At 41.4% G+C, this 19,871-nt stretch overlaps 1 protein-coding gene across 1 annotated transcript in view; it reads right to left on the bottom strand.

The window, feature by feature from the left end:
- Positions 1 to 14,420: 14,420 nt before the first annotated feature.
- The window catches only part of LOC141206957 (uncharacterized), a 33,231-nt gene continuing 27,780 nt past the window's right edge, over positions 14,421 to 19,871 (bottom strand). The window contains exons 4-7 of the mRNA XM_073664323.1: positions 19,704 to 19,827; positions 19,523 to 19,620; positions 19,243 to 19,333; positions 14,421 to 16,746 (exon numbers count right to left, since the gene is read on the bottom strand). Of these exons, the coding sequence (XP_073520424.1) occupies positions 15,914 to 16,746; positions 19,243 to 19,333; positions 19,523 to 19,620; positions 19,704 to 19,827 (1,146 nt within the window). The 3' untranslated portion in view covers positions 14,421 to 15,913. The remainder of the gene's footprint in view (positions 16,747 to 19,242; positions 19,334 to 19,522; positions 19,621 to 19,703; positions 19,828 to 19,871) is intronic.

Below are 19,871 nucleotides of genomic sequence, written 5' to 3' on the forward strand. Positions count from 1 at the left end.
CTGAATAGATGTATATCTGCGGAGGTTGGAACGATTACGTGGTCTGACCACGCACCGATCTACCTACATGTACGTCTTGCGACTAAACACCTCTCTATTATTGAATGACTCTATAGTGACAAAAGCAACAGCAGAATTGACATATTATTTTGAATTAAACAACAATGGCACAGTTTCCGACGAGACTTTATGGATAGCGCACAAAGCTGTGATACGGGGAGTCTTCTTACAACAAGAGTCACAATTGAAAAGAAAGAGGGAGCAACACAGGACTGACCTCCTGACTGAGTTGAAAAAGCTAGAAATATTAAATAAAACCTCCCCCTCCCCGGCTGCCACTGAGGCCATATATCAGCTCACATTTAAACTGCGCTCTGATTTGCTGGCAGTATATGAATATAACCTCCGCAAGTTTCAACTTAGTCACTACACCGTGGGAGATAGGCCGGGAGTCGTTTTGGCCAGGCGGGTCAAGAAAAGGGCTGCAAAATCCAGAATAGATAATCTACGGGACTCGAAAGGGTTGATAGCCAGAAGTCCGAAGGACATAGCTGCAGTCTTTGCTGCATACTATAAATCTTTATATAACCTAAAAGATGATGTTGATACCCCACAGCCACAACAGTCAGATATTGATCAATATTTGAGTGATTTGAAGCTCCCGAAGGTTTCCCGGGAGCAGTTACAAATATTGAATGCCCCCTTCACAGAAGTAGAACTGAAAGATGTTATTGATTCATCCAAATGTCACAAGACCCCTGGCCCAGATGGCATGGCTAATGAGTACTATCGTGGTTTCCAAAAAATTCTTACCCCATACCTTATCAGGTTATATAATACCTGGAGAGACTCGGGAGAGGTAGCAGTACCTAATTTGGAGGCTACGATTGTCACATTGCCTAAGCCTGGAAAGACCCCTGATTCTCCAGGTAATTTTAGACCAATAGCACTTTTGAATAGTGATGTAAAGATCTTTACCAAGCTCTTGGCTGTTAGACTAAATCGTGTCGTTCCTTCCCTGATATCCTCGGATCAAGTTGGTTTTGTAGCTGGTAGAGAAGCTAAAGATGGTACGAGGAGGATGTTGGATCTGATCAAAGTGGCAGAGTTGAGCGGCCTCCCAAGTGCACTCCTGTCGCTAGATGCTGATAAAGCGTTTGATAGGGTGCACTAGGGATACTTTAAAAGTGTTTTGCATAAATTTGGACTAAACGGGCCTCTTCTGTCTGCCATTAACGCATTGTACTCCACTCCTTCCGCTAAGGTTTTGACGTCTAGTTTCCTCTCTGAATCCTTCCCCATAACAAATGGGACACGGCAGGGCTGCCCTTTATCTCCAGTCATATTTGCTTTATGTATGGAGCCCTTGGCTGAAAAAATTAGAAATAACTCAGAGATTTCGGGCATCTCGGTGGGAGGGTCCTCCCACAAAATCAGTCTACATGCAGACGATGTGGTTATCCTGTGCACTGATCTGGACAGGTCCTTCTCTGCCATTATGTCCGATCTCAAAACGTTTACAAACATCTCGTATTATAAACTGAATGCAGCTAAGACTGTTGTCCTGCCGATTCTTGTTCCTTTGTCACTTAGGCAAAGACTGGAAGGGGCATACCCTTTTCAGTGGGCGCAGAAAGGAATGACGTATTTGGGTATCACCTTAACCCTTTCAAAACAATTGGTGGAAGTAAATTTTACTAGACTGATAAATACGGTGCGGGAGGAGCTGGCGTTATTACAAAACGTTGTTGCATCATGGATAGCCAGGATAAATATTTTTAAAATGAAAGTCCTTCCAAAAATGTTATACTATTTTAGGTGTATCCCAATTAAAATCCTTTCTAAAATCATAAATACCCTTCAAAGACTGGTTAATAATTACGTTTGGGACAATAGGAGACCGAGGGTGTCTGGTAGACTTCTGTATTATCCATATGACATGGGAGGGATGGGCATGCCCAATCTCATAGCCTACTATAGAGCGGCGGTCTTGACGGGAATCAGGGACTGGTGGAACATGGACAGCGGCCACAAATGGTTGCAAATAGAGTCCTTACTTGCCCGAAACCATTTTACCAGATTGATATTGGAGACAGAAGTAGTGAAGCGAAGCACTATGGTCGCCGTGTTACCAATATCGGAGGCTACTATGCATTGTTGGAGGAATTTGGCATCCAAACTGCTGTTACTCCCCAGGACTAAGATCTCTTTACGAGCTCTAGAATATCATATTCCATATATTAACCTTCAACGTTGGGTGTCAGCTGGAGTTCAATCACTATCAGTCGTGTTGGAGGACAATGTAATAATTCCTTTTGATAAACTAGTTATGAGATTCCCGGACCTACAGCCCTTGTTTTAGCAGTATTTGCAAATAAGGCATTTACTCCACTCTACACAGACATCCCCCTTTTTTAAGGATAAAAGAGCTATGGGTTATTTTCTCCACTCTAAGACCGGTTCTAAGGGGGTTTCTATACTTTATAGGGCTCTAAACGACCCAGATCTGGACGATAAATTGACGTATATGACTCGCTGGGAACGGGATCAAAGAATTTCTACGGACCCTCAGGACTGGCGGGATGGTTTGGATGAGGTCCAGCGAGTTTCGTCGTGTTTAAACCACCTAAAGCAGCTTAAAAAGATGCACATGAGATGGTACTACTACCCGGCACAGATGGTACACTTCGGGTCTGAATCATCATCTTTATGTTGGAGAGGATGCAATGGGGAAGGCTCGTTGGGCCACATGTGGTGGTTTTGTCCAAAACTTCAATCACTATGGAGGGCATTGGATAGTTTGATATGGGATGTACTGGGGACTCACCTGGAGATAACATTTAGTATGGGAATACTTCATATAGGATTAATGGATGTCCCCTGGGAAATTAGAGGAATTTTGTCACATATTGATCGCAGTTAGATCAGCTATCGTGGCTAAATGGAAAGGAGTGGGCATCCCTACGGTTGGGGAGATAGTGACCAGACTCAACACGAACTATCAATATGAAAGGGCTCTGGTACACACACTCAAGGCAAAGAAGAAAACTGATAAAATATGGGAACCTTGGTTAAACAGCCCATTGTCTATACATGGGGAACGTTGAGGAAGCGGGATATTTTGTGCGCCGTTCTGAGTTTGGGTGACGCGCGGGACGATTCTGGGCCCCTCTCCCTACCTTGCACCTCCGATCTTGCAATACAGCAAAATATGAGCCATGCGACATTTACAGCACTTACGGATATAAATTATTTCTCACAACCATCTAATATATGGGGAATTTAATGTAATTAATCCATTCTTTTTTCTTTTGTTTTCTTTTATGTATATGTATTTTCTTTTTGTTTTGTTTTTGTGCTGTTCATTTTGTGTATTTTGTGGGCCCAGAGGTTGGGGCACAGTTTTGGGCATCTGTTAGCTCTATAGATTGTATGTTCTGATTTTTGTGCAAAATTCAATAAACACATTGTTTAAAAAAAATAAAATAATGGTTGCCCAATAGCATGGCCCAGTAGTACAAGCTATACCCATAATCATTGCGAGCTGTGTATGGGGGTGGAATAGCACATGTCATCCACAGTGTGTGGGTCACCCTGATACGCACTGTCGGAAATGACAAGCGCGATTGAAACCCATGACCGGAACTGACGCGGCCTGTAGAAGATGAGCAGTCACGGCGTGCGATCACCATGGAACGCAGCAACGGAAGCAATATACAGCTGCATAGGCCACATAGCCGGTGACAGGACGCAAGTGGTAAGTATAATAAAAATGGGAACTTGCACAGAGAGGAGGTGAGAGACAAGGAAAAATGGTTAAGGAACGCACAATATGTTATATAGAATACAGAGGTGATAGACAATTAAATTAATAAATCTTCAAGAAAAAATGGGATCAGGGAAAAGATGACAAAAAAATATACAAAGAACCTATACATAATATTGAAGACCATAATAATTATCGCACAGTATGAAAAACAAATATATATATATATATATATATATATATATATATATATATATATATCCTGTATATAGTCATAATCACAGTATAAGACACATCGCAAAAAACAAGAACTAAACTGTGTAAAAAAAACAAGCACACTTGTCATATCAAGAAGATGAAGGAAGAGAGTAAATTGGATAAAGTGTCCGCCGGACACTCTCACCGGATTTATATCAGTACTGATATGGAAAGGAAAAACAAAACTATTTCCCATAAAAACCTGTAAACAAAAGATTTTCATTAATGCCCATAGGGAAAACACAATTAACTTTGTAGATCCAGCGGGATTTGAGCCAAGGCAGGGTCTGAGCCACATCCTCCCCACGGATATTGGAAGAGACCCTACCACAGTCGTCCCCCTTCAATCTGCAACGATGTTTCAGCAAAAACTGCATGGCCATTGTGGAAAGAGTCTTCCTTGATTCAAGATCAACCTCTGCCAGGGCAATATTGGAAAAGTGTTGCTGTATCCTTTTCTGTAACTCTTGTGAGGTTTGGCCTACATACACCAGTGGACAAGGACAAATCAACGCATAGACCACATTTGCAGATCGACAATTGATATAATATTTTAGCAAAAACTGCTTGTGATCTTCTGAAAGTAGTTATCATTAGATGCAAGCCAGGGTGTCTGTTTCTGTGCTGCATGTATACCAACTTAAACCAAGCTCAAATTCTGTGTTTTTTCTTTGTATTTTTTGCATTCTGGGCAAGCCAGGGTGTGGCCTATTAACAAAGCATACAGTCTAGATCACGTGAAGTCATTATCGGACTTTACTCCTCTTTGGTCAGACCTCATCTGGAATACTGTGTCCAGTTTTGGGCACCACATTTTAAAAAAGACATCGACAAACCGGAGCAAGTTCAGAGAAGAGTGACCAGAATGGTGACCGGTCTGCAAACCATGTCCTATGAGGAACGGTTGCAGGATTTGGGAATGTTTAGCTTGAAAAAAAGAAGACTGAGAGGAGACTTAATAGCGGTCTACAAATATCTCAAGGGCTGTCACATTGTAGAAGGATCATCTTTGTTCTCATTTGCACAAGGAAAGACAAGAAGCAATGGGATGAAACTGAATGGGAGGAGACACACATTAGATATTAGAAAAAACTTTTTGACAGTGAGGGTGATCAATGAGAGGTGGTGAGCTCCCCTTGAATGGACGTCTTTAAACAGAGGCTGGACAGATATCTGTCTGAAATGATTTAGTGAATCCTGCTTTGAGCAGGGGGTTGGACCAGATGACCCAGGAGGTCCCCTCCAACTCTACCATTCTATGATTCTATGGCCTCCCTTCCTAGAGCTGGATAATACATTAAAAGATTCTCTAGGCTGGTGTCCACAGTACAGGACCCAGTCCTTTGTCTGCACTTATTCACACACTGAAGTCAACTTTGACACATGGTAAGGTTTTTAACCCCTTTACCCCCGAGGGTGGTTTGCATGTTAATGCCCGGGCCAATTTTTACAATTGTAACCACTGTCATTTTATGAAGTAATTACGCTGGAACGCTTCAACGGATCCCGCTGATTCTGAGATTGTTTTTTCATGACATATTGTACTTCATGATTGTGGTAAAATTTCTTAGATATCACTTGCGTTTATTTGTGAAAAAAAAGGAAATTTGGCAAAAATTTTGAAAATAGTTAATAAATAACATTTCCCACATGTCTACTTTACATCGGCACAATTTTGGAACCAATTTTTTTTTTTTAATAGGAAGCTATAAGGGTTAAAAGATGACCAGCGATTTCTCATTTTTCCAACAAAATTTACAAAACCATTTTTTTGGGGACCATGTCACATTTGAAGTCATTTTGAGGGGTCTTTATGACAGAAAATAGCCAAAAGTGACACCATTCTAAAAACTGCACTCCTCAAGGTGCTCAAAACCACATTCAAGAAGTTTATTAACCCTTCAGGTGCTTCACAAGAATTTTTGGAATGTGGAAGAAAAAAATTAACATTTAACTTTTTTCGCAAAAATGTTACTTTAGACCCAATTTTTTTATTTTTGCAGGGGTAACAGGAAAAAATGGACCCCAAAATTTGTTGTGTAATTTCCCCTGAGCACGCCAATACCCCATATGTTGGGGGAAAACCACTGTTTTGGCACACGGCAGGGCTCGGAAGAGAAGGAGCGCCATTTGACTTTTGAACGTCAAATTTGCTTGAATAATTAGCGGACGCTATGTTGCATTTGGAGAGCCCCTGATGTGCCCAAACAGTGGAATCCCCCACAAGTGACATTTTGGAAATTAGACGCCTCAGGGAACTTATCTAGATGTGTGGTGAGCACCTTGAACCCCCAAGTGCTTTGCAGAAGTTTATAACATGGAGCCGTGAAAATAAAAAATCTAACTTTTTCCACAAAAAATAATGATTTAGCCACAATTTTTTTATTTTAACAAGGGTAAGGGGAGAAAATGGACCCCAAAAACTGTTGTGCAATTTCTCCTGAGTATGCCAATATCCCATATGTGGGGAAAATACAGTGTTTGGGCGCACGGCAGAATTCAGAAGGGAAGGAGCACTGTGTGACTTTTTGAACGCAAAATTGCCTGGAATTGAGAGCAGACGCCATGTCGCGTTTGGAGAGCCTCTGATGTGCCTAAACAGTGGAAACCCCATCACAAGTGACCCCATTTTGGAAACTACACCCCTCAAGGATTTTATCAAGGGGTATAGTGAACATTTTGAATGTAGAGGTACGACACAGAAATTGATAACATTAGGTCATCATATTGAATAAGTTGTCATTCGTCTTGAGCGCAAGTGCTCGCTACTTGAGTTTGCATCAGGTTCACGGGTATGCACCATGTATCGCGTGTGCTCGAGTGACATGCTTGAGTCCCCGCTCGCATGTTTCATGGTTATTAGACATCCAAAAAAAAAACATGCTCGTGCATGGCAGGCAATCCCCGCAAGTTTTTTTGGGCCACAAAGCATATGGTGCAGAGACTCGAGCATGTCACTTGAGCGCCCGCGATACTCAGTGCATACCCGAGCGCCCGATGCAAACTCAAGTAGCGAGCACTTGCGCTCAACTCTAGTCGCCATATCGTCATCTTTTTTTTTTTACTTTTGAAAAAAATCCCTAGCCCAACCCTGACCCTAACACAACCCTAACCCTAACCCTAGAGTTTATTTTTTACGCCGTTCCTTGTGCGGTATAAGTGATTAGACGACTTTATTCTTCGGGTCGGTGCGATTACAGAGATACCAGATTCATATTGGGTTTTTATGACTGACAGCTGTCACACACTGAAAGACGCATTTTTTTGCAAAACCTAGTTTTTGCATCGCCATATTTTGAGAGCTATAATTTTTCCATATTTTGGCAGACAGTCATGTGATGGCTTGTTTTTTGCGGGATGACTTGACGTTTTTATTGGTGCCATTTTCAGGCACATGACATTTTTTGATCGCTTTCTATTCCGATTTTTGGGAGGCAGAATAAACAAAAACCAGCAATTCCAGAATTTTTTTATGGGATTTTTTTTATGCTGTTCCGCGTGTGGTAAAATTAATAAGGCAGCTTTATTCTTCGGGTCAGTACGTTTACAGCGGTACCACATTTATATTGTTTTTCTATGTTTTGGCGCTTTTACACAATAAAAACTATTTTATAGAAAAAAATATTTTTTAGCATAGGTTTATTCTGAGAGCTATAACTTTTTTATTTTTTGGCTGATGGAGCTGTATGGTGGCTTGTTTTTTGCGGGACGAGATGACGTTTTCAGTGGTACCATTTTTATTTATATTTGTCTTTTTGATCACGTGTTATTTCAATTTTTGTTTGGCGGTATGATGATAAAGCATTGTTTTTTGCTTCGTTTTTTATTTCTTTTTTTTACCATGCTCACTAAAGGGGTTAACTAGCGGGACATTTTTATAGGTCAGGTCGTTCCGGACGTGGCGATACCAAATATGTGGACTTTTATTGTTTTTTTGTTTTTTTTCATAATAATATTTATTGATGGGTACATTATATTTTTATTTTTTGTGGATTATTTTTTTTACTTTTTTTTTTTAATATTTTTACAAAAACATTTTTTTATTTTTTTTTATTTTTTAACACTTTTTGGACTTTTATTCTGTGTCTCACTCTGGGACTTTCATTTTTTTTATTCTGATCGCCTGTATAGCACAGGAATGCAGCACCATCCCTGTGCTATACAGGCTGTCAGTGTTGTCATGACGACAGCGGGTTGCCATGGCAACATCTGGGAAGCCGCTGCAGACAGCACTGGAGGAGGTGAGTATTGCGATCACCTCCCCTTGCACCGCAATGGTGCGATCACAGCATTGAGGGGGTTAATGTGCCGGGAGCGGTGCGGGACCGCTCCCTGCACATAGTACCGGGTGTCAGCTAACACTTGGCGGAGATCGTCCCTCACCGCTTATGTGCGGGCGCGATTGCCATATGACATAATAGTACGTTATTGGTCCAATCGGCCCAGGTCACCAAAACTTACTATTAGGTCATACGTCAGAAAGGGGTTAATATTAGACAGAGTAGAACGGGTTCACCTTGTCGTGGTGGGATAGTTTTCATGCTATTTTTGATGAAATACAGTGTTACAAAGAACCCTATTTTATTTAAATGCACTTTTGCTTTTTATTAATTTATAGCAGGGTTTATGTTCATTTTGCTTCTTGTAGTTTTTTTTATTGGATGGAAGCTATTGCCGTTTGATGAAAGTTGTTGCCATTAGATGAAAGTTGTTGTTGCCATTAGATGGAAAAAGTTGTTGCCATTAGATGGAAGTTGTAGTTGTTACCGTTAGATGGAAATTGTTGCTGCTGTTGCTGAACGATTGATGTTGTTGTTGCCGTTAGATGGAAGTAGTTGTTGCCATTAGATTCAAGTTGTTGTTGCCGTTAGATTGAAGTTGTTTGTTGTTGTCATTAGGAAGTTCTTGCCGTTAGATGAAAGTAGTTGTCATTAGATGGAAGCCAGGGTGTGCGTTTCTGTGCTGCATGTATACCAACTTAAACCAAGCTCAAATTCTGTGTTTTTTCTTTGGATTGTTTGCATTCTGGGCAAGCCAGGGTGTGGCCTCCCTTCCTAGAGCTATATAATACATTAAAAGCTTCCCTAGGCTGATGTTCACAGTTCAGGACCCAGTCTTTTGTCTGCGCTTATTCACACACGGAAGTCAACTTTGACACATGATAAGGTTTTTAATATTAGACAGAGTATAATGGGTTCACCTTGTCGTGGTGGGATAGTTTTCATGCTATTTTTGATGAAAAACAGTGTTCCGAAAAACCCTATTTTATTTAAATGCACTTTTGCTTTTTATTCATTTATAGCAGGATTTATGTTCATTTTGCTTCTTGTAGTTTTTTTATTAGATGGAAGCTGTTGCCGTTAGATGAAAGTTGTTGCCATTAGATGAAAGAAGTTGTTGCCATTAGATGGAAGTTGTTACTGTTAGATGGACATTGTTGTTGTTGCCGTTAGATGAAAACTGCTGTTGTCGTTAGATGGAAGTTGTTGTTCCTGTTCCTGACCAATTGACGTTGTTGTTGCCGTTAGATGGACGTTGTTGTTGTTGCTAGTTGGAAGTTGTTGCCATTAGATGGACGTTGATGTTGCTGCCATTAGATGGAAGTTGTTAACGTTAGATGGACATTGTTGTTGTTGTCATTAGATGGACATTGTTGTTGTTGCCTTTAGATGAAAACTGCTGTTGTCGTTAGATGGAAGTTGTTGTTGCTGTTCCTGAACAATTGCCATTAGATGGATGTTGTTGTTGTCGCTAGTTGGAAGTTGTTGCCATTAGATGGACGTTGATGTTGTTGCCTTTAGATGGAAGTTTTTCTTGCCGTTAGATGGAAGTTATTGTTTTTGCCGTTAGATGGGAGTTGTTGTTGGTTCAGTTAGATGGAAGTTGTTGTTGTTGTCGTTAGATGGAATTTGTTGTTGCCAGATGTATGTACAATCTTTTGGAGATATAACAAACAATAAAATTAAATTGCATTTTTTGCATGAAATAAGTATTTGATACATTAGAAAAACAGAACTTAATATTTGGCACAGAAACCTTTGTTTGCAATTACAGAGGTCAGGCGTTTCCTGTAGTTCTTGACCAAGTTTGCACACAATGCAGCAGGGATCTTGGCCCACTCCTCCATACAGATCTTCTCCAGATCTTTCAAGTTTCGGAGCTGTCACTGGGCAACATTGAGTTTCAGCTCCCTCCAAAGATTTTTTTATTGGGTTCAGGTCTGGAGACTGGCTAGGACTCCAGGACCTTGAAATTTTTTTTCACGGAGCCACTCATTAGTAGCCCTGACTGTGTATTTTGGGTCATTGTCATCTTGGAAGACCCAGCCACGAGCCGTCTTCAATGTTTTTACTGAGGGAAGGACGTTGTTGGCCAAAATCTTGTGATACATGACCCCATCCATCCTCTCTTCAATACGGTGCAGTTGTCCTGTCCCTTTTGCAGAGAAGATCCCGCAACCTCATCAGGAGCATGCCCAGGCATTGTAGGGAGGTCATACAGGCATGTGGAGGCTACACACAATACTGAGCCTCATTTTGACTTGTTTTAAGGACATTACATCAAAGTTGGATCAGCCTGTAGTGTGTTTTTCCACTTTAATTTTGGGGGTGACTCCAAATCCAGGCCTCCATTGGTTAATAAATTTGATTTCCATTGATGATTTTTGTGTGATTTTGTTGTCAGCACATTCAACTTTGTACAGAGCAAAGTATTCAATGAGAATATTTCATTCATTCAGATCTAGGATGTGTTATTTGAGTGTTCCCTTTATTTTTTAGAGCAGTGTATAATGTTTTCTCAACCATGCTTCATGGTTGGGATGGTTTTCTTGGCGTTGTACTCATCCTTCTTCTTCCTCCAAGTACGGCGAGTTCTATTTTGGTCTCATCTGACCACATGACCTTCTCTCATACCTCCTCTGGATCATAAAGAAGGTCATTGACGAAATTCAAACAGGATATGTGCTGGTGTGAGCAGAGGGACCTTGCATGCCCTGCAGGATTTTAATCCATGACGCTAAAATTTTACACTGTGGTCCCAGCTCACTTCAGGTCATTGACCAGGTCCTCCTGTGTAGTTCTGGGCTGATACCTGACCTTTCCCAGAAATCATCGTTACCCCACGAGGCGAGATCCTGCATGGAGGCCCAGATTGAGGAAGATTGACAGTCACCTTGTGTTTTTTCCATTCTCTAATAATTGTGCCAATAGTTGTCTTCTCACCAAGCATCTTACCTATTGTTCTGTAGCCCATTCCAGCCTTGTGCAAGACTACAATTTTGTCCCTGGTGTCCTTAGATAGCTCTTTGGTCTTTGCCATTGTGGAGAGGTTGGAGTGTGATTGATTGAGTGTGTGGACAGGTGTCTTTTATACAAGTAACGAGTTAAAACAGGTACAATAAATACAGGTGAGGAGCGCAGAGTAGGAGGGCTTCTGAAAGAAAAACTAACAGGTCTGTGAGAGCCAGAATAATTCTTGCTGGTCAGATGGTGATCAAATACTTATTTCATGCAATCAAATGCAATTTCATTATTTAAAAATCATACAATGTGATTCTGTTTTTTCTGTTTAGATTCTGTCTGTCACAGTTGAAGTGTTAGATAAAGTGGGTGAGTTTTTTTTTAAGAAAAAAGACATCCATCCATCCTTGGCAAATACTTACTAATGATAGTTTTTATTAGATTATATTCTCTACTGAAAATAGTGACAAAAAACTGTTTTTTTATACGTTCACTAAATTTGCATTTTTCTTAATACACTCTTTGCGACTTTTACTTTGCACTATAATCGTTGCTCTATTTAGGGTCCAGTTTTTATATCCCCTTTTACGCAATCTATAGCAAATTATGCTCCTTTCTTTTATAAATTGATCCTCCTCTGTACAATTTCTTTTGGCCCGAATCATCTCGCCTATGAGAACATTAGTTGTAATATGTCTGGGATGACAAGAATTTGCCCTTAATATTGTATTCCCTGATGTTTCCTCACCATTGTTTTTTGTTTTTACCGCTCTCAAATCTCAATCGACCCTTAATAACAATTCCAAAAAAACCAGCTCATCTGTGCTCCATTTATAGGTAAAAAGACAAATGACACGGTTCTGATTGAAATAGTTCCCCAGGTGTGGCATGGCCGACACTCCAGATGACCAGATGATGAGACAGAGGAGTAAGGAGCAGATCAGAGATTCATACAACAGAGAAGACAATAATCCATTAAATGTATCAAAACATTTTTTACAAAAACATGGGAGCAATGTAAAAGGATTAGAATTTTATGGTTTAGAGAAAATGAACCCCTTACCTAGAGGAGGAGATGGAAGACGTGCCCTCCCTAACAGAGAGGCATACTGGATGCTGGTGCTAGATACGTCCTGTCCGCGGGACTTGAAGAAGAAAACCAAATTGATTCTGCATTCTTAAATATCAGGTATTGATATAGGTATGGATGATAGAATTCTCAAGAAACAAATAAAAAACAATTATATGTAATTTATATTTGATGTTGTTAGCCCGTTGAAGTTATGGGACACGGTGTGCGGAGGATGTGTCCTCTAGCGGGGTTTTTAAACGGTGGCATAATTTAGTTATATCAACAGATATTGGAAAAATAATCGTTTCCACAATTGGATGTGTTTAAATAAAATGTTCCTGTGCTGAGATAATCTTATAAATGTCCCCTGCTGTGTACTGTGTAATGGCTGTGTCTGACCGTGCAGGAACATAGTCTGGTCATACCACATTTCTGGGGCGGAGGGGGGTGAGGACTATACAGACATTACAGCAGAGGATCACAAATGATTCTTTCTTTGAAGTAAAACTTTGTTTGACAACAGGCAGGGAAATGTTTTACCTCACAAACAGAATCAGCTGTGATCCCCTGCTGTAATGTCTGTATCCTCTTTTGCTTCCTCCCCAGTCCAGGAGCTGTAGTATGATCCTGTACGGTCAGACACAGCCATTACACAGTACACAGCAGGGACACATTTATAAGATTATCTCAGCACAGGAACATTTTATTTAAACACATCCAATTGTGGAAATTATTATTATTCCAAGATGTATTGATTAAAATTAACTTTAATTCCTGAGAAAACCCCTTTTAATGATATGCTCGTGCTCTGGGGCTGGACTGTAGGCGGGTCTTAACTTATGCTCTAGGCCAGATCAGCAAGAAAAGACCTGCCCCCGGGCTGCCCCGAAGCACAAGTATGTTCCTGATAATAGAGACAGACAGCCAGAGAGAGAGAGAGAGACAGCCAGCCAGAGAGAGAGAGAGAGACAGCCAGCCAGAGAGAGAGAGAGAGACAGCCAGCCAGAGAGAGAGAGAGACAGACAGCCAGAGAGAGAGAGACAGCCAGCCAGAGAGAGACAGCCAGCCAGAGAGAGACAGCCAGCCAGAGAGAGAGACAGAGAGAGATCCAATGAGAGAGCGAGACAGCTAGCCAGAGAGAGCCAGCCAGAGAGAGAGACAGTCAGCCAGAGAGAGAGAGACAGCCAGCCAGAGAGAGAGAGACATACAGCCAGAGAGAGAGAGACATACAGCCAGAGAGAGACATACAGCCAGAGAGAGAGAGAGACAGAGAGAGAGAGACAGCCAGCCAGAGACAGACAGTCAGAGCGAGCCAGAGACAGAGATCCAATGAGAGAGCGAGACAGCCAGCCAGAGAGAGACAGCCAGAGAGAGAGACAGCCAGAGAGAGAGAGAGACATACAGCCAGAGAGAGAGCCAGCCAGAGAGAAAGAGACAGCCAGCCAGAAAGAGAGACAGACAGCCAGAGAGAGCGAGACAGCCAGCCAGAGAGAGCCAGAGACAGAGATCCAATGAGAGAGCGAGACAGCTAGCCAGAGAGAGAGAGCCAGAGAGAGACATCCAGAGAGAAAGAGACAGTCAGCCAGAGAGCTTCAAAAACAATTCACCACAGTAACTGGTATAACAAAAATGTTATTTTCCAATGTTTCGACCCGAGCCTGGGTCTTTTTCAAAATCGCAATACTAGGTTAAGTCATCATTTAATCTGGCTGTAATACTGGTATCCCGAATAGGGAATAAGACCATAGAGGAATGGTATGTAAGTAGGCAGTGGTGAAAGTAGCTGTCAATGATTGGGTAGCCTGGTAGCACCAGCAGGGCATATGACGTCAGGCATCAGGAGTATCGTGTTCGAGGGCACGCTGTGCACTGGCTGAGGTGGATTGGTACCTTCTTCTCCTGCTCTGCACCCATCAGTTAGATAAGTTTGGTGTGGAAGATCGAGAGCAGTTCTATTAGTGATCAGGAAGGACACTGTCCAGTAGCGTAGCTACCGGGAAGGGGCAGAGGGTGTTGTCGCCCTGGGCCCCGTGCTTAGGGGGGCCCACCATGGGATGCCCACCCAAAGCTACTCTATGCTTAGGTATATTGGAGCACTGTGCACTCCGATATAGTTAAGCCGGGGCTGCACAGCAAGCGACTCGCCGCCGGCTCCCTACTCCTTGTGCTCAAATGTATTCACGTCTCTTAGAAGTGAAATGTGTTTTCGTTGTAATATCTGCAGACGAATGTTGACTGGAGAAGTTGCCATGTTGGTCTGGGCCAGATGGAAAAGATGGGAAAATGAATGACTCCACCAGAAAGAACTTCAGCTGTAAGTTACTATATACAGTATAACTGTACTGTGATTATTTGTATGTTCTGCAGCACTGGTATCTACCACGAAATGGTCACCATATGGTGATACTATCAGTGTTGGTGTAGAGATTCATTTTCAAAGCGTTCATCTCCTGAGGATTCTCTATACCCACGATCAGAGGGCACCACCATAGTTGTACCCACGATTACCTGGTTAGAGCCCACTCAGATGTTTCGCCCCCCCTGAGCTGAACCCCTAGCTATGCCTCTGACACTGTCTCATTGTTCTCCTCTGTCACGGGAAGCAGCCTCCAGTCTATAAGATGCACTCACTTTTTAGCAAGATTTTTTCTTGATAAAAGTGTCTTATAGTCCAAAAAATACAGTAAGTTCCAAAGTAATTTCACTTTCTCATTTGATTATACAACTGTCTGTTATATGTTTTTGTACAATTTGTCAATAACATATATAGTTTCTCTCCGTCTGAATTATTTTTGATGGTCAACAAAATACAATTTTCCAATAATTTATTTTTCACACTCTAGGTATGATAACGACTTCTCTCTGTGTGGGATTTTTGATATTTTTGATGTTTAAAAGGGATGTCCATTACTTGGACAACCCCTTCTCATTCCTCAGGTTTGGTTCTGTTAAATTAAAAACAATTATGCAAACCTCTTATGCTGATGCGGTTCCAGCGGTGTCGGCGCTTGCGTTCCCAGGGTTCATGTGAGCTTGTTAAGTCATGTGAGCCCTGCGCTGATGTCACTTTCCCCAACTTCGGACAAATCAAACATTAAAAAGAAGTCAAACAGCAGCCGCAGCCCTGGCTTCTGGTTGTTGTTCAATACATCCGAAGGCGGAGACAGTGAAGCTGGCACTGATTAGGACCAGGGCTCGCGAGATGTAACAACCTCATGTGAGCCTTAGGAACTTGAGTCCCAATACCGCTGGAACATTGCCGACATAGGAGGAGCATATGAGTGTTTTCATATTAACAAGGCCAAACATGAGGAATGACAAGGGGTTGTCCTTGTAGTGGACAACCCCTTTATGACGATACAATTTTCGGTTAAAAGACTTCCAACATTCTGAACATGAATAAGGCTTCTTCCCTGTGTGACTTTTCTGAGGTTTATTAACAGCTGATTTCTGTGAAAAATATTTCCCACATTAAGAACATGAAAAAGGCTTCTCCCCTGTATGAACTGTTTGGTGACTAAGAAAAGATGATTTCTTCACAAAACATTTTCCATATTCTGAACAGGAAAAGAAAACTTATCCCGTGTGAGTTCTCTGGTGACTATCAAGATGCTCTTTACGGTTAAAAGATTTCCCACAGCTTGAACACGAAAAAGGCTTTTCTCCAGTGTGAGTTCTCTGATGTCTGGTAAGGCTTGATTTATCTGCAAAACATTTTCCACATTCTGAACATGAAAAAGGCTTCTCCCCTGTGTGAGTTCTCTGGTGCTTAACCAAATCTGATTTCTGGTTACAACGTTTCCCACATTCTGAGCATGAAAAAGGCTTCTCCCCTGTGTGGATTGTCTGGTGGCTATCAAGATGCGCTTTCCGGATAAAACATTTCCCACATTTTGAACATGAAAAAGGCTTCAACCCTGTGTGAGTTCTTTGGTGATTAACAAGATTCCATTTCTTGTTAAAACATTTCCCACATTCTAAACAGGAAAATGGCTTCTCCAATGTGTGAGTTCTCTGGTAACTAACAAGATCTGATTTCTGGTTAAAATATTTCAAGCACTTGGAATAAGAAAATCTATTCTCCGCTGTGTTAATTTTTTGATGTATAAGAAAAGACTTTTTGTGTGGAAAACTATTTCCATATTCTGAACATGAAAATGGCTTCTTTGCTTTAGGAGCAGTTTGTTTTTTAGTGCTTATTTTGTGACTTTCATTTTCATTAGTAGTCGGTAATGAATCAGAAGACAGGGCCTGTTTCATAGGATCAGATGACAGATCTTTGCTGTGAAGGGATGATGGTATATCTGGAGTAATGGCATTCACTTCAATTGTATCCTGTGGGATCTCAAGATCATCTGATTTAAAAATTAAAGATGTCAGCTGTCCCTCTGATCTCCTGGTACAGTCATCTGCCAAGAAGAAAACCAATTATTATTTTTGAATAAAATATCCTCAAATTTTTTATTTTTGAAATTTCTACTTAAAATGTATGTAAAAATCGCAAGTTATGTAAAAAAATTAATTACTGACCAAGACAATGACAGTACACAGTCTAATAGAAAACATCATAGGATGAACCAGTAGAGCGTGGTGTCCAACTGTTTGGTGGCTTTTTATTCCATATTTGGGAGACAGAATGAACAAACAATGTTATGTAGGCGAAAATAATATCAATAAAAACTTCTATTCATTCAGCAAAAAAACAAGTCTCCACTCAGGTCCATCATCTGTCAAAGGTTTCCACATTATTAGTGGCTCAAAGACTCTTGAAAAGCAACATGGCTTCCATAAACCAATCCAGCAATATCCGCTCTACCAAAGTCAGATCTCCCCTTCACTTCTGAGCCTTGCAGTGCGCCCAAACCACATTTAGCATCCATGTATTTGGCATTACTATAGTGAGAAGAACCCACTTAATTGATGGTGTGTGTCTCCTGGAGCACAATCTGGGCACTATGTGTTGGGTAATAAAATGTTATATTTGCAATTTTCACTCTCCATCATCCACTGCGTGCTAATTTCTGGAAAGTGTTGGCGGAGTCAAAATAGTCACTATTCCTAGAGATTAATTCACTGAGGGGTATAATTTCCAAAATAGAGTCACATTATGGGGATTTCTACTGTTCGGGTTTTCTGCCATTTTCTCATATTATGAAAATAGTGTCTCCCATCTTCTCTGGACTCAGCTCCTGCAACTTCTGCTGCTGTCACCAAGCGCCACCTTATTCATTGTGCAGGTGGCACTGGTAATGGAGGAGACATCGGAACCAGAAGCTCTGGGTGGTGCAGGCTCTGTCCAGCCACTAAGATTAGGGTGCATGCGACCAGTAGTACCATCCAGTCTGGCAGTATTGGTGTGTGTGCTGTCCAGCTGGAGTAATCTGCTCCCTACTTGGGTCAATTGGAAAGCACGGCACCCTACTAAAGCTCAAAATAAATTGCCGGAAGCTGCCAGATACAGCCTTGTTCTCCTCTAGTTCAGTCCTCTGTGCTCAGCTCCTGGCTTGTTTATTTTTTTCCCATTGTGACCCTGGCCTTTTTGCTGACTACTCTTACTGACTACTGTTGTGTCTTCTGATTTTGTATTTTCTCTGCCCTCCTGGTTCTGACCCGGCTACCTGACTATTCTTCTTGCCATCTCACACCACAGAACAGCAGGTAACACTGTGGCCCAAGTCTAGGGGTTTCTAAGTCCAAATCCATGTAGAAGGGATAAAGGGTAATGGGAAAAACTGAGTACATACAATAACACATCTCCAGAAATTATCAAACTCAACAGTCTCCATCAGTAAGTAGTGAGTAACTAGTGGTGAAACCTCTCTGGGGTAATTAGAGTATGGGGCTCGATGGCTCTTGTCAATCTAAACTATTGTAAGGGACAATATTTTCTATCAGATGAGTTATAAGAAGAAATATTAGACATTTAAAGAGAACTTTTTATAATAGTGCAGAGCTGAGGTGTCTTAAATTTAGACCTCGGGCATTTGGAAGAGGCAATGGAGATATTTTTTTTAAAAGACTACCAGGGAGTTAGACTCACATACATGAGGCAGGCCGACCCCATGAGTTGCACTCATTTATGGTGGACCATTGGAGCTACTATGAGTCCTGACCAGAAGAATAGAGAAAGTATTAGTGCCCCCATTTCAGGAGAGATTGTGCAGTAATCTGAACTCCTTAGGATTGAAAACATAATGGAATTTATGACGGAGTAAATCCATGAAACCAGGGCTGGAGCCAACACATCTCCTGCAGGCAGTAATAAATGTATATTACAGCCAACAGCCACGCACAGCTTAGAGATATATCATGGCACAGGTGTAATGTTTTTATGTCGTTTATCGCAATCCTGTTTGAAGTTAGTTGGTTTTAAAAGAAATTGAAAAATTAGAAAAATTCACACTTGGCCCTCACTGCACATTTAATGTTGTCGATCATAAAAGTGAAGTTTTGTAGGGACCATATGAGCACATTCAGCATCACAGAAGGGAGAGAAGGTAGAGTTATCCAATAAGATATCAGGGTTCTAGGAAGCCAACAGCATCATTACCCTCCACCTTCTCTTACAGACCAATCATATTAGTTTTTTTCAAGTGATTTTCTAATTTGTCAGCACATTCTACATACGCTGTCATTTTACTTTGTAGCTTACAGACTTGAGCCGGTAACGGTCAGCATCTTCTAATTTAGGTAGGTGGATCCTCCAGGTTGTAAGTTATATAGAAAAGGGCTTTCAATGTTCAAAGTCATTTGAACAGTTTTGGGTGGAGAAGAATGTTGTGGTCTAGAGGCAAAATGGTAGTCACATGATAGTGGAACGGCTGGACTACACCATAGATAAAGCAGCCACAGCCGGTGACTGAGAAGAATCTGTGACTTCTCTACATTTAGTGGTCACTACTCACCTGGGTAGTCATATGTGGGAATCTCCTCTTTACACCGCTCATCATCCCTCACATATGTCTCTGTAGTATTAATATGGGTCCGAACTTCACCCTGAAACAAATATTGTAAAAGTCACAGACAGATGGAGAAGTCCCATCTATGATCAGCTCTAATCCTGCCATCTCCACCGTCCTCATTACACAAGTATAAAACATATAATACTGGTGGATAAAACAAGACTGAACACAAGATCTCACAGCCGTCTACACATCATAGGGGAGACACCTTCTCTCCATCTACCTGATGATCCTGAGGAACATTGGGGTCTTCTTGTTTACAGTCCTGTGGAAGAAGAGGACGGGGACATCTCTCTAGTGTTGTCCTCTTACTGGATAGATCTGGTGGAAACACATACAGGGAATGAATTCATTCTTTACATACAGATAATTATAGGCCGTGTGTATTTAGTCCTGTCTATTACCTGGTGATGTGAGGGGCTGGGGAACCTCCATCATGATGTCCTTGTACAGCTCTTTGTGTCCTTCTAAATACTCCCACTCCTCCATGGAGAAATAGACAGCGACATCCTGACACCTTATAGGAACCTGACACATACAATGATACCGTCATCCCCCTGATCCCTTCATAG

The sequence above is a fragment of the Phyllobates terribilis genome, unplaced genomic scaffold (genome assembly GCF_046119375.1).
Source record: "Phyllobates terribilis strain yellow unplaced genomic scaffold, ASM4611937v1 Scaffold_153__1_contigs__length_4458050, whole genome shotgun sequence".
Taxonomy (NCBI): domain Eukaryota; kingdom Metazoa; phylum Chordata; class Amphibia; order Anura; family Dendrobatidae; genus Phyllobates; species Phyllobates terribilis.